The following is a 15,422-nucleotide window of genomic DNA, read 5'->3' on the forward strand; positions in this document are numbered from 1 at the left end:
TCAATTTTAAAAGACAATTCTTTTATTTAACACTTTTTACATTTTGTTTACAAATATCTTCAGCTCTAAAAAGTCACAAAATATTTTTTGCACTGATTAAGTGGGTATTTGAAGTATATTGTACTCTACTGAAATGAGTCCACATCTGCCAGTGAAGATATCAGTTAACATAAATAATAACACATGAACATTCCATCAGATATGCAAATTTATTACAACTTGGGTCTGCCTTAGATTGAAAATGTTGCTACCTGTTCTTTCTGGTAAAGGTGGTGTTCAACACCAGAGCAGCTGTCAGTGACTCAGTGGCCAGAGAATGGTAAACTTTACATTGAAGAACAAAAATCTAAATTGCTATGGATTTTAACTAATTTCTTCTTGTACTTTAACTGAAAAGCTCCAAGAATGATCTGCTTCAAATGTACAAACGCCTCCCTTTTGCACAAGACCTTGTCATTACAGAAGTTTTGCCTTGCTGTGCTTTCCATGACCCCAAAGAACAAAACCAGGTACTAAATGAATCCTTGTGGACTGGTCTCTGATTTAGTTTATAAATACAGGCACTTGTAATCCCTGGGACATCAGTCTGAATATCCAGTCAGTTTCCAAAACCATGCACAAAATTGTCTACTGCAAGATTGTAAAATTGCTAAGGGACATGATTGGTACACAAGTTTTCAGTCACAAACACGTTACCCACAAAAAACTTCTGCAAGACTCAAGGTCTAAATATTTTCAGGTTGGTTTAACTGCATTACCCACCACAATATGCTTTCCTTCAATCTTTTGTCAGCTAGATTTATTTTGGCTTCAAATAAAAATGAGGCTACTCAGTATACACATTGAAAGAAAACTGCAGATGATAGAAATAGTTCTGATGAAGAGCAGAGGCCCAACGTTGACTTTCGCTGCCAGACCTACAGTTTTTCCAACTTTAAAAAAAAAATCAGTATGGAAATTGTGCCCAAAAAAATATGATAATTTACATATGGATGCTGTCGAGAAGATGACCTTTTATCATTGGAAATTGAATTCATAAAACAAGAAGTGGTGGTTTGCAAGGGTCAATTTACAGACTAGAACATGTTGTAAAGTGACATGGATGATGAATGTGGCTCGTTTACAAAGACATCCTACAACAGCAGCCTTTAATGTAGATGGCTTCATTGCTGCAACAATGGTATGTTAAGATAATAAATCATGGTTTTCTTAAATACTCTACATTCCCATCACATACATTTTCAAGACTATAGCTAACTAAATACATTTCATTTGAAAACTTAATGCATTGCTTTACGCTCGGTGAAAAATAGGATTCAGTATTTACAAAGCAAACTTTTTACACTTTTCTGTCCCTTTACAATTTTATGTTTACAATTAAACAACTTGCTTTTTTGGTTTCCAGGATAGTTAAAATGGTAAACGTGTCTAATATTTTTAAATAGGTTTTAGAGATTATAAAAGAGAAACAAAGTATTACAAATGTGCAAGATAAAATTTTCAGTCTCTGGTAAAGCTGCAAATTATTTCCTGTCCATTCTGGAATAAATGATTACATGGAGATGGTAGTAAAATATACATGCATTGAAAAATGGTTCTTATAACAGAACTTTTTTTTCCTTTTGAAAGATTCCTTTCCAGTGTTTTCACCACCCGAACAGTTCATTTGCACACATATCCACGTTGGAAATATTGACTCAACTCCTGCAATTCTTCTGAAAATTTATCCTATCATTTCAAAACCCTCATTTCACACAAAGATGATAAAATTTAAACAAATAAAAGACTTTGCAGTGACCTAGTGAAGGATTTCCCAGCAACCCTTTCTTAAATTAGTTTGTGTAGTTGGAGCTAGAACATTCGGAATAAATTTAAAAGCCATGCTTGACTAAAATAATTACATTACAAATAAAAGTGACAAAAAAAACTGCACCAAATTAAAAGGGCACAGCCAAGATTAAATTTGGAAAGCACAAGATTATACAAAAGAAGAAACTAAACACTTCCTTCAAAAGATTTTAATGTTGACAAAACAATCAATGGATTCTCTCAGCTGGTAGATCCCACCTTAATGTCCTACCACACCTTAAAAATCAGCCTGGACTCATGATCTCTAAAATAATGAACCATTTGCAGAATAAAATAATTTTCTGCATGAAAATTGCAGAAACTAAAAATCTGAAATGGAAACAGGAAATGTTGGAAACACTCAGCAGGTCGGGCAGCATTTGTGGAAATAGAGATTGTAGATATCTCATGTTGAAGACCCTTTGCCAGTACTGGGGAAGAGAGAAAGCCGATTTAACGAGGAATGGTAGGGAAAAAGAGCAGATGGACAGGACAGAGGGAACCCCTCTGAAAAAGCAAAGCTGGAGTTGTTATGGGGATAAATCTTTGAGGTAACCTGGTCACTGGAAGGGGCAGTTGGAGGGAGAGAAACTGAACAAAAGATGACATGCTCCTAGCTATCCCTCCCACAATTCTCTCTGAAACCTACAACTAACTTGTTTTCTCCCTTAACCGACTTTGATGAAAGGCTTCAACCTGAAACATGAACTCTGCATGCCTTTCCACAGGTGCCGTCTAACTAATTGAATGTTTCCACCATCTTCAGCTTTTACTTCAAGGTACTTTCCAAACTATTTTTGCAACAAGGAGTTGGATCTTTAGTAGCACCAGATTAAATAATTAAAATAAAATAAAGACTGTAAAAGGATAGGGATAAAATTTGTTTACGATGTAGCAATTCACATTTTTAGATAAAAGGCCAAAGTTATTGATAAAAATGCAAAGAAACAAAGGAAACCCCTAATAAATAGATTTCTAAAATAGACATAGTTGGTAAACTCTTGAGCGATGGTACAGAGTGCAAGGAAGTGAATGGGCAACTTGTCAAGTAATACAAATGTAAATTTCCTTATTAAAATTAATTAAACTGATATCAGTTGTGGATTTTTGACCAATTAAAATCAATTGTAAAGAAAAACCATTCTGAATTGCATTTATTTTGGCACCTTATTTTTCAAGGGCAATATCTTTACAATACTATAATTTGCTCTCCCCAAATGTTTAACAAAATCATGGTTTCCCTTCCCTAGTTAATTAGCGTCATATAGCCTCAGCAATGCTTTAGGTACATCGCCGAACATGCTGCAGTACAAAATCAGGAAAGTAAAGGCTACAGACTTGTAGGCCATCTAGTTTGCAAGGCATCCTTGGATATTCATCTTCTTTCCATTTATTTTCTTCTGGATCGAAGGTAAGGATGGAGTCACTGTATTGACCATTGTAACAAAGACCGCCAAGGACAATGATCTGCTTTTCAACAACTGCCACGCCATGTCCACTTCTCCCGATGGGCATTGATGCTAAGATAGTCCATTGGTCAGAATCAGGATTATAAACCTCCGTTGATGGACAGCCTTGTGACTCAAAAGATGCACGTAAAATTACACACACACCACCAAAAACATAAAGTTTCCCATTGTGGGCAATCATTTTATGAAAGCAGCGTGCATAATTCATTTTAGCCTTGTTCTCCCAGCAAGTTGTAACCACTTGTGTTCTCCTCGTCCGCTGTTCTACAGTGCCTTCTTTACTGGGATCAAAAACACACACTTGCTTGGAGGTTGAAGAGGACATTATCCCACCCGTTATGTACAGCTTACTGTTAAGAACTGTTCCCTCATGGCCATATTTATTAACTGGATACGGATCAATAAATTCCCACTTGTTTTGCGTGATATCATAACGTTCAGTTGAATAAAAGGTTTCATCTCTTGTCCTGCCTGCCACGGCATAGATGTATTTTCCAATGATGCCAACAGCAAACTCAGATCGTGGGACAGACATATCCGACATTCTCAGCCAGGAATTTTGTCGAGGATCATACCGGAAGACTTTGGATGAGGCATGAAATTCACCATCAGGACCCAACTCCTCCCCTCCCAACAAGAATACAAAGTTGTTCACAACTGAAAGACAATCAGGTCGCAGTGGTACTTGTGGACCCTCCAGTTCCCACCAAACCCGGGGCCTGTGCAGCAGAAGAATCTTGCTGTTCACCATGCTGTGCCCAATCATCCCTCGAAAAACTGCCGTCTGTGCCTTGGCGGAGCGAATGCGATTAGACTTCATCTCCAAGAGTGGTTGCTGATTCATGTTCTGAAAGTAGCTTAAAGCCTGCTCAACCTCAAAACGAAGCTGCCGTGAGTAACGATAAAATTCAGATGTTTTTACCTGAGAAAAATCAGAAGGTATAATAAAATGGTGACAATGATAGAAATTGGAAGAATCAACTACAAATAATGCACTCCTGCTGCAATCAGTCCAGTTCTGGTTAAAAATCCTAACATGGCTATAATGCTTAAAAATAGCAAATTGGTGTCCAAATAATTAACATTACAGCAATCCACCAAAAGTGTAGGCTTCATGGCTACACCATTTTAGGTTAGACCCAAGAGGTACTTCAATTCATCAACATTGCAATCCAGCTTTCACACTTTAGGTAGCAACAGCAATGCAGAATAAACTATACACAAGTATGGTGCCTAAGTAACCAAAGAAAAAGTAATCACACAATACATACACTACACCAAAGACTGTGTGGTAACATTGAACCACCACAGAAAGCAAATATTATTTTGTTACTTTACAAATGAAAATAGTCAAGAGTGGAAAATTGAAATCTGACAACACAAAATGTATCATGATGAACAGATGTGGTACCCAACATGCGTTTATGTTAATGTCAGGATCATTATTTCCTGTTATAAAAGATCAAGATTAATATCTTTGCCTAAGATTAAATCTCAGGACACTGATAGTTTGATATCATTGTTAACTTTATAGCCTTCTTATATTATTGTTCCGTTATCAATTCACCATGAAGTTGAAAATGTTCCCATAAATAAATATCAATCGGCTAACCACTTCAACTTAACGTGGGATAATTAAAATTGAAAGAGAAGAAAAAGTGTTTCACTGGATCGCCGTTTAATTGGGGATGCTCAAAATGCAATTGTTTTCATGCAAGGTTAACCTTTTTCTTTTTAAAACACAACTACAATTATTCTCCCCTACAAGCTCAAATTGATAGTGATTCAGGCTTATATTTCAAGGATCACAGGACAATACTTCATTTTGATATTGAGCAGGACAGTGCAAAATCTATGGGAAAGGGATTAGATCACTGCAAAAAAAACCACACCTGTTGACGTCACGGATACCTAATGGCCACAAATAGAAAAATGCATTACAATGAATTGGACTTCCACTGCTTTTATTTTGCATGAATCAGCACTTCTCATTTAACTTTTTTTTTTTTTTTTAATTACTTGTGATTGTAATGCAATCTCTGCCCAAAACCCTCAAACGGAGGTAGAATGCAGGAACTAGCTTTAAAACAAAAGTCACATTAAATCTAATTATTTAAAACAAGAAATAATACAAAATTCAAACACAGAACTTTATACAATTCTTTATTATTCAAATTATTGCAGAATAAATAAGTTTGGAACTTTTTTAGAAAATGTGTAAGTATGGGCAGATTTTCCACCTGGCTGGCATTTTTTTTTGTGCAAATTAACACTCAATGTTCAAACTCATTGTTGAAAATATATAAAACATAAAATCAATCAACGTATAACCATATAAAGACAGACAAGTCCAACTACAGATGGGACGATATCAATTTCCCCTCTCCTCCTAATTGAAATCAGGCTGATAGACTGTTGACACCAGCAGCTCTCCCAAAACCCCTCTCGGTTTGAAGCGAGATAGCAGAAACGGTCAAACATCAACATCAGTTTACTTATTACCCATCCTCACCTGACGTCCCTGTGCTCATAGCTTCCGGCAAAGACAAATTGATATTTATAAAAAACTGAGACAGTGATTGATGTTCCCTATCTCTTGGCTCAAGAAACCAAGCCTGTGGAAATTAATTATTTCATATTTTGGTAAACTCCTCACTCGTGTTGCATATTTATACACCATGCTTAAATATTAGTTTTTACATAAAGCACCCCCCCCCCACCCATTGTATTGTGAAATTATGTTGCTCTTACTTTATTGTCACTGGGTAAAGGGTAAAGATTCCATACTTTCACCACTTGGATTAGAGACCTACCACCACCTTCTCCTGGATAGCCAGGGAAGGGCATTAAATGCCAGGCTTACTACTGACAGCCACTGCACAATACCAATTTTAGAAGCACAATTACGTCCCAACCATTACTCTCCATCTGAAAGGTCAGGGCCCAGATAAAGTCTACTTTTGGACAAAAATAAGTTGGAACAGAACCGTGGAACACTCAATCGCTGGCTTGTTTAAAGTTTTCCAAAACCCCAATGCACTAAAGGATGGGTCACAAAATATGCTACTCTCGTAAAGGATTACATTTAGAGGATAAAAGAAAACAAAGAAGAAATTTAACCATCATCTCAGATGCATTTACCGGTATGGAATCTAAAGGAGATCATGGAAGAGTCATTTTAAGTCTTCGATTTATAAAACACATTGAAACTGATTTATCAAGATCCTTTATTTCAACTCCAAGACATCCCTAATGTCCCTGGCTTCAGAACTTAACCATACAAATAAGTACCAGTACACCCGAGTCGACAAAACCCTAGATTAATACGACTGTTCACAATAGAAGCACAGTTGATTTTTGATGGGGTGCGATGCTGAAAACAATAAGGTGAAAACGAAACTATAAAAGTGCAAATCAGTAACCAATCTACTTTACTGGTTAAAAAGCACAACACTTCTAATAGCAAAACATTGCCTCTGGTATTGCTGGTTTTCACCAGATTTACACTGAAATAGGTCAAATATAATACTTACAATACAGGCATCTACAATGAAAGGAAATTAATAGAGCCATGGTAAAGATTGAACAATGAAGCACATCATCCTGACTTAGCACAGATGCAAAACAGAAAAAAGTAAAATGTCCGAATATTTGAATTGCTAATGGCTGTAGTATGTAATTTTGGTCCATTTGAATGAGTAGTAATATAATTCTTGTAAAGACTTGATTGCAAAAGTGTTAGGATGTTCAGTCAACACAGGTTGTGCTTTATTTTGATACAGGTTTTTACTTGACCCAACTAAATTGAAGTATTGTATGTGTGGAAGGAAAAACACATTTAATAAGATGTATTGTTAATAAGCCCAGTTTTAAACACACCATTAAGTAACGCCCACTACTCAAAGTAAATTTAGTCAAAGTGAAACTGCAGGATAGAATTTACGTTTGGCATGCGCTATCTGGACAGCACCACAAGGAAATCATTCTCCTTGTTAATTAATGAATTCTGGAGTAGCGAAGAAAAGTAAATCAAACAGAAAAAAAATCCTTCTTTATGATTCATAGATCTAAATTTAAAGACTATGGCTTTATGCCTTTCTTTCGCAAACCTCTGGCCAATTATATTAGTTTGCGCAAATCATTGTGCTCTCTGATCATTCTTACAGCTTGCATTTTATTTACAAATAAATGCACAAAGACTTACAGGCTAGGATGGTTTCCCCAGTATAATTGCTCTCCACATTGTGTTGTGTGCTGGAAGTATCAGTCCACGGCACACGGCTGGTGTGTTACTGCAAAAGGTGAGCTGCATTAGAGTAAAAGTGTGTGTCCTGTCCCTTTCCCTCCCCCAAATAATAACACCAAACAAAAACCATAAAACATCTCTTTTGCTCAAGAAAGTTTCTGTAATTATATCAATATCACAAGTGTACATTTTCACATACAAGATGGATGACAATTACAGTCGCTAACATGAGCATCATTATTCTGCTTCCTTCGCCTTACCAAATCAGCAAATCTTGCAAAAATAGCAGAGGTAACAGGTAACACCCATTGATAACTACCGTGGATTGGCGTTAACCCCAAGTCTCTTTTGCTCGTATGAATTCTAGCTTTGATCCAAATACTCTCCAATGGTTTTGCTTAGAATGAGGAAATAAGTAGCAGATCCTACTCTCTGCAGATAAGCAGTCACACTGCTCAGTGTTTGATGCTGCATCAATGGGTACAAAAAGCTCAAAGCTCAAGGACAACAGGGTACATGTCATTATCAAACAAACTATTAAATGTAACACTGAAGCACCAAACTGAGCTTTATGTTGCACCTATTAATTAATTTAACACCAGATTTTACCCAAAACTACCCTGTCAGTCACCCAAGTTGCACAAGACAAGTTGTCTTGTCTGGACTACAAAACTCAAACTGACCACGGCTGATGAAGGTTGATTTAAAAAAAAAAAAGTTTGGCAGAAGATACTATAACATTTATGAATCAACTGGTTATCTTTGAGGAATAGAAAACTTTACACCAGACTGGATCTTTGAAACTGTTAGCTTCAGGTGCTAAGGGAAGTGTACTGGGGTTGGGAAGTGGGAAGAACGGCAAGAGCAGGCCTTTTCTCCCAGCCTACCTCCAGTTACAATGCACGTCGTTGACAATTCAAAAGGAGGGAGAAGGCAAAAAGCACATTCAACAAACCAATTCTCAAAATCCACAGCAAAGCTACCCACTTGGTTGTAAGAAATGTATCACCTAGCACAAACAGAAAAGTAAACCTTAAGTGAGCTCTATTGTACCTTTCAGCTGAATTTACATTTGCAGTTATAATCAACTCCATTTTGTTTTTGATGAGTGGAATTATGTTAAATTGTGTGGGCACAGATTGGAATAAATTCAAAGCAAGGTGCATTTTCCTTTCAGATCCTGTAAGATCCCAGTCTGAATTCAAAGGTTTTGGGCATGTAGATTAACTTGTTTCTTCTGAATTCACGAGACTATGATAAAAACATACAGTAGCTTCTACAGTTTGTTAACAGCTTCCCAATAAACAGTTTCAAAGTAGGTGTGCTTGGCAAAAGTTAATGTTCAAAATGGCGACACTTGCAAAGGCTGCTAGATTTAAGTTTAAATAAGAAATAAACATAAAAGAGCTCACTTCCCGGAGGTGCCCCATGTCACCAAACTACAGAAGAATAAAGATGAAGTGACTATTATAGAGCAATGCGGTTTTGAAAAATTAGAACATTAATTCTAGTTCAACTGCTTTCACAAAAAGCTTAAATGCCAGTAATCCATCAAATCTAGATGAACCAACCAAAGCCAAAAGCCTATTTTTTTAATATAGATTTCATAATTCAATTATCACTCATGTGAACCGATTCTCTGACTCTTAGCCCATAATTGTTTATTTGTCTTTACCTCCACATTATACTGGCTCATAATATTTCCAAATGTAGGTGATAAAACACCCAATGACTTCAATACCAGTTCCAAGAAGCGAAAATATCAAATATCAAAGCACTAAAAATATCAGTGGCCAAAAGGCTTGCTAGAATTCACTTCTCAATAAACCAGGACATTTGTACTGTCATTCACAACCAAGAATGGATCAAAAATGGGAATCCTTCCAACTTGATAAAAAGCTGAGCATTTGCTATAAAAACTAGGAAATAAAAACACACTGAAGTACCATTCAAAAAAATCTATCTGCCTCCCCAAGAATATGACTCAGAAATCAATGTTATAAAATGCTGGACCATTTTAAACAATATTCTTAGATTTCATCAAAAAAAGTCTTCACATTCCATCACCATGATATCTTTTATAATCAGCACTAGCTAAAGAGTGAAATGCGGCAAAGACTAATTGCTACTTATAATAAATCAAGCTAACTAAAGCAAAGAGTAAATGGGTCGTGACTGATCATTTCCTCACAGCACTCAATGGTCTTGCCCCAGCGCTGTGACTTGGTTACCGCTTTCAAACATACTAACCTTTTCCAAAACGTTTGCTGTATTCATCAGACAAAACCTGACATTTTGAACAATGGCATCTGTGTGCCTCCAACGGCTTCTGTCATGTCGCAGCCAGGCCTGTGCTGCCTCAAAGAGCTCAATCTCTGGGAATCGGCTCAGTTGATCATTTTCCAAACATGTCAAGAGCTTCTCAACACTCAGGTACGACAGAAAATCAGCTCGGGACATGAGTGGTACGAAATTCTCGAGCAGGAACTTGTCCAGTTGTTCTTGGATACCGTCTATATTAACACTGAAATCATCTAAAAGTCGCATGATTTCTGCACAGTTGTCCAAGCAGATTTTTGACAACAGGAAGGAACAGCAGAATGTCACCACCTCAGTTAACTGGACATACATGGCTGCCTGGAGGATCTCATGGACAGTGCTCATGTTCAGTTCAATGGAGCCATAATACATAAATTGTAGGACATGACTAAAGCCTGTTGGAGTGAGTCCTTTAAGGTGAATCTTGTTCTGGTCCCGCTCCCTCATGTCAGCTGTGAACATTATTCGAAAGTAGTCACTCTGTGTAGCCAACAGTGCCTTGTGAGCCTGAAACTGGTGATCCTCAATAACTAGGGTGACATCAAATAATAATCCCTCCTCATATAGGGTTTTAAACCCTGAAGAGACACAGGAGTCATGAACAGAAGAGTTGTACACATCCACATTTCCTGCCATTAATACCCTGAAACAGACAAAACATTGAATATTAATGTGCATCAAGGTGAAATAAAATGTTTAAGGAATCTATAGAATTATTGGCTTACCCGAGTTCCCCTTTTTTCAGAGAACATTATAAACCATGGTATTCTTTGAAACCTCCGCAGTAGTAATTACATTTCAGGTGTAGGTAGTGGTAATAGTTAGTAATTTAAGTTAGTCATTACATTTTAGGTACTTTACATTAATTGAATACTGTAGCATGGCACAGAATTAAAGTAGGAAATGTTTTTAAACATAATCAAACCACAATTCTCATTGGCTTAATGTCAGCAACTAATTTGATTGTCAAACATCAAAATAAATTCAAGAGTAACAACATCAGTTTTCAATAACAGTTCATTATTGTCATCAGTTTGCATCGAAAGTACTTGTTATCGCTGTTATTAGCAGGTTTAATGCTCATTTCAGTGCCATCACCAGTTTGTATTCAGATGGCTCATTATCAATATAGACAGTGTTCACTGTCAGTATGTTTATAGTATTCACAATTTTAGCACCACAATGGAATATTTCAACACCCAAAATAATTGTATTTATTCTATTTAAATCAATCACTTGATAATGAAGATCAGATAAGGTGCCTGTGTACTCTCCAGATTACTAGTGGGGTGGTGACAATGAAACCTACATGTTGACATTAGTGATATTTCACCCAGGACGTGTACCATGTGCCTTTCTTGATGTACTGAAAAGTAATTATAGAATACATCCCAAAAGGGCAGCTAGAATGCAAAAATATCCTGAATAACTACACATAAATTATTTAATTGCTCCTTTGAATCACTACGACGACTGTACTCTCCTGAAATCCCCATCTGTAGTTTTCTAAAAGAAACTCGGGTGCTAAAATCTCCAACCCCCGACTGAAAGATGGGAGAGAATCAGAGACAAAATGATAAATAGATAATATGCAACCTCAACCAATTTCTGGCTAGCTGCAGGTAGCTTGGGGGCTTCCATTGAAGAAAAAAAGAACACCATTGTAATGTTACCAAGGCTCAATTCCTTAGATGTATAGCAAGCATTGAAATGTAATGCCGGCTGAAGAAATGTCCCAAGGGATTGGCACAACACCCAGATCTAGCAGATGTTTGCTTCTCTGGTCTCATCACCACACCTGGTGGAAGATCCTTCCTGACCCAATTCTATGCCTGCTGCAGATTCCCATTAGTTGTGAGTTTTTACTGTTTGCTTTCTGGTCCATTTCCGCCAATCAGGCCTGCTGGCAAGTGGGGAACAGGAGCATAAAAAACAATAATTAATATGACCTGCTGCTAAATTTGGGAGGACCTCCATGCCCCTCTGCAGCTTATCTTTGGCATGCTTATGCCATGCCCTTGCTCCCTTCCCACAAACATTAAGATATGTATTTTAGTAATTTATTTCTTTAACATTGACATGGATAATATTTGGAGATCATCCTCTGCCTCCTCTTCTTATGGGCACATATGAGCTTCAGTTGCAAGATGGTTGGCTATTCACTCACTGAGCACAGTGGTTCAGCTCAGTGTTGACATCTGCACAGTTCTGAAATGGTTGTTAAAGAATGGCAATAAAGCTGGAGTCCCAGCTGAGGTAAGTTTCACAATTTCAGCATAATCTCAATCACAATTAACAAATTTACCAGACAGCAAGAAAAGGGCCGAATATCAGTATCACACACTTAGTTAAAGCTGTTGATTCTGGCCAGCTATTCCAATTGAAAGTTAATAAGATTTTAAGCTTGACACAGGTTTCCCAATTATTTAGCTGACCCTATGGAAATTATCAGTACAGCCATGCATTAAGGCTATTAAGTTAAGAAATTAGGAACTTTCAGATCTGCAATTTACGCATTAATTAATTCCTTGAGTCAGACAAACGTTTTAATTGTGCCAGTCTAAAGAATCAGTTTGATGAAGGGCCCCGACCGGAAATGCTGCCTATCCATATTCTCCAGAGATGCTGCCTGGACCACTGAGTTTAGTTTATTTTAAAGATACAGTGCAGAAACAAACCCTCCACCTACTGAGTCCTCGCCAACCAGCAATCCCCACACACTAACACTACCCTACACACACTGGGGACAATTTACAATTTAACCAAGCCAATTAGCCTACAAACCTGTACGTCTTCGGAGTGTGGGAGGAAACCGGAGCACCCGGAAAAACCCCACATAGGTCACGGGAAGAACGTACAAACTCCGTACGGATAACATCCGTAGTTAGGATCGAACCAGTCTCAGGCGCTGTAAGGCAGCAACTCTTTCGCTGCACCACCATGTCCCTCTTTTTCCAAAACCAGTACCTGCAGTTCCCAACGTTTCAATGTTCCAGTTGGTGCAGAAAGCAGTGTACCTTCTCTAGGATTTAAGACCAGTACCAAAATCTGTGAATTACGACACTTTTAAATGTGTAAAGAAAATGTTATGTTTCGATAATGCATTAATATTTCAGTTTTAAACTTGAATATTAGTAATCAAACGTTGGGAGCGTGCAATGGCAATTTAAAAATACAGATTGCAATTTACCAAGAGCCAGAAAAAAAACCGTTTGATCCTAAACTATGACAAACAACAAACACTGCTTCATCTGAAAAGAAAATAGCAAATTTACTGTAATTTTAATTATTAAACAGTTGTTATCCTAAGCAAGCACAGCAAAAAGCAAGGTGGTATTTTTGGCTAGCTTCAGAAATGAATTGATCTCAACTTCCATCCATTAATTTACCAAGGAAATCATCTTCATTGCTTTTTCCATCTTTGCTTTCTTAAAGGAGGTGTGTACTTTCTTTGCTGCTAAATCACAAACAAATAAAGCAATGGCTTGAACAGTGATAAACTGTACATTTTTACATCAAGAGAAGCAAAGTTTTCTAATAAGGCCTAAAACTATAAACTTTTATATACATCTTACTAAACTCCAGAATATTACTAACGACTATTCCATTAATTCTACTGCAAAACAAGCCGCATAATTCAAAGTTACATCTTGATCTCCAAACCTATTCAAAATGGATTGTTACAGTTGAAATATGTCTGTTTCTGATGAGAACTCCTTCAAATGGGTGATCTCAGACCTGATGTTTCAGCAGCTATGAAAAGCTTAGGGTTCTCTCTTCTAACCAGGGACAGGAAACAGAATGTGGATCGCCCCAGCTAGGAAATAGTTGTTCTTCTTGGAGTATATTAACATCATTTCATCATAAGCTTTCAATACTGCATCAATTAGCAATTATCATAAAGTTCACAATATAGAACACAGATTAAAAAATATGTATCCTACGATTAAACTAAACGTTCTTTAAAGATTAAATTGATGTCTAGCATTTACACAGGTTATTGACTTGTGCTTTGCATGCATAAATATTCTGCATGAAAAGTGGTCATTTGGATCATTGCAACTATAGGCAAACATCAGTATAGATCTGAATTCTATTTTTTTCCTGAAATTAATCGTTGTGAAATTTAATAACTTCGATTCAATAGGCATTTTAATATCCTATTCCATCTGGGTGTAAAAAATGGCCTTCCCCAAATGTTCCTGTAGTAACTATAACATTTGCCTAAATCACAAGTGTTTAAACTTTCACAATGCATCCAATAAAACATACCTCATTGGAGCTAGAAGGTTACCACCTTAACCTCGTCACTAGAACACTATCTCATTTTAATCATAACTACACCATTACCTCATCCCTGTAAAATTATATTTGGTATTTCAATGTCTTCAAAACCGTTACAACCTGCTGCGCAGAACGATTGGCACCATACACTTTTGAAATTATCCCATGTCATTTTGGCATCATCTTGCTTTAGTAATAGAAAAATTGAAGAATTCTTCCAAATCAATTTAACCATTCAATCAGTTCGTGGCTAATCTTGTGTTGGCCCCAATTCCTGATTCCCTAGATTCCCCTACAGCTCAAAAATCTCTTAGCTTTGACAATAATATTTCACAAGTCCCAATGAATGTCCCTTCTTGAATGTTAGTCCCTTCATCCTGAGAGTATATTTCCTCATTCTAGATTCCTCTAGCAAGTATTGAGTTTAGTTTATCATTGCCAAATGTACCAAGGTAAAGTGAAAAGCTTTTGTTTGCGTGCTATCCAACAAAGCAAACACTATAAATACAATCAAGCTGCCCACAGTGCACAGGTAAAGGAAAAAGGGTATAACACTTAAAGCAAAGATATAACATTGAAGTCTGATTAAAGATCTGATGAGAGGACCAGTTGCCTGATAACAACTGGAAAAAACTGTTCCTGAACCTGGACATGTGCATTTTCAAACTTCTGTACTTCCTGCTCGATGGGAGAGGGGAGAAGAGGGAGTGACCAGGATGAGACTGGTCCTTGATTGTGCTGGTGGCTTTACCAAGGCAGAGTGAAGAGTAGATGGAGCCAATGGAAGGCAGACTTGTTTGTGAGATGGTGTGGGCTTTGTCCATAACCCTCTGTAATTTCTTGTGGTTTTGGTTGGAGCTGTTCCCAAACCAAGCTGTGATGCATCCCGATAAGATGCTTTCTAAAGAGTATCTGTAGAAGTTAGCGAACGTTTTTTGGGACATGTCAAACATCATAACCCTTCTAAAGAGGTAGAGGCGTTGGTGTGCTTTCTTGGCCATAGCATTGATGTGGCTGGTCCAGGGCAAACTACAGGTGATATTTAATCCTAGGAACTTAAAGCTAATGACCATGTCTCCTTGGCGCCAATGTAGACTAGGGTGTGTGTACTGCTTCGCATCCTGAAGTCAATGGTCTTGTTGACATTGAGGGAGAGGTTCTCTCATTACCAACCTTGTCAAGGTACCTCTGAATCTTAGGTTTTGTTGTTCTAAACTCTCATACTATCAGTCAAGTATATTCATCTAGCTCAGAAG

The 15,422-nt window shown here is 37.2% G+C and overlaps 1 protein-coding gene across 6 annotated transcripts in view; it reads right to left on the reverse strand.

Moving 5' to 3' along the window:
* klhl15 (kelch like family member 15) overlaps positions 1-15,422 on the reverse strand; it is an 18,981-nt gene continuing 3,559 nt past the window's right edge. For all 6 annotated transcript variants that reach the window (XM_033033265.1, XM_033033263.1, XM_033033266.1 and 3 more), the window contains 2 exons: positions 9,814-10,525; positions 1-4,239 (listed from right to left, as the gene is read on the reverse strand). In XM_033033265.1, the coding sequence (XP_032889156.1) occupies positions 3,130-4,239; positions 9,814-10,525 (1,822 nt within the window). In that variant the 3' untranslated portion in view covers positions 1-3,129. The remainder of the gene's footprint in view (positions 4,240-9,813; positions 10,526-15,422) is intronic.

This window comes from Amblyraja radiata, chromosome 14 (assembly GCF_010909765.2).
Source record: "Amblyraja radiata isolate CabotCenter1 chromosome 14, sAmbRad1.1.pri, whole genome shotgun sequence".
In the NCBI taxonomy this organism is placed as follows: Eukaryota; Metazoa; Chordata; class Chondrichthyes; order Rajiformes; family Rajidae; genus Amblyraja; species Amblyraja radiata.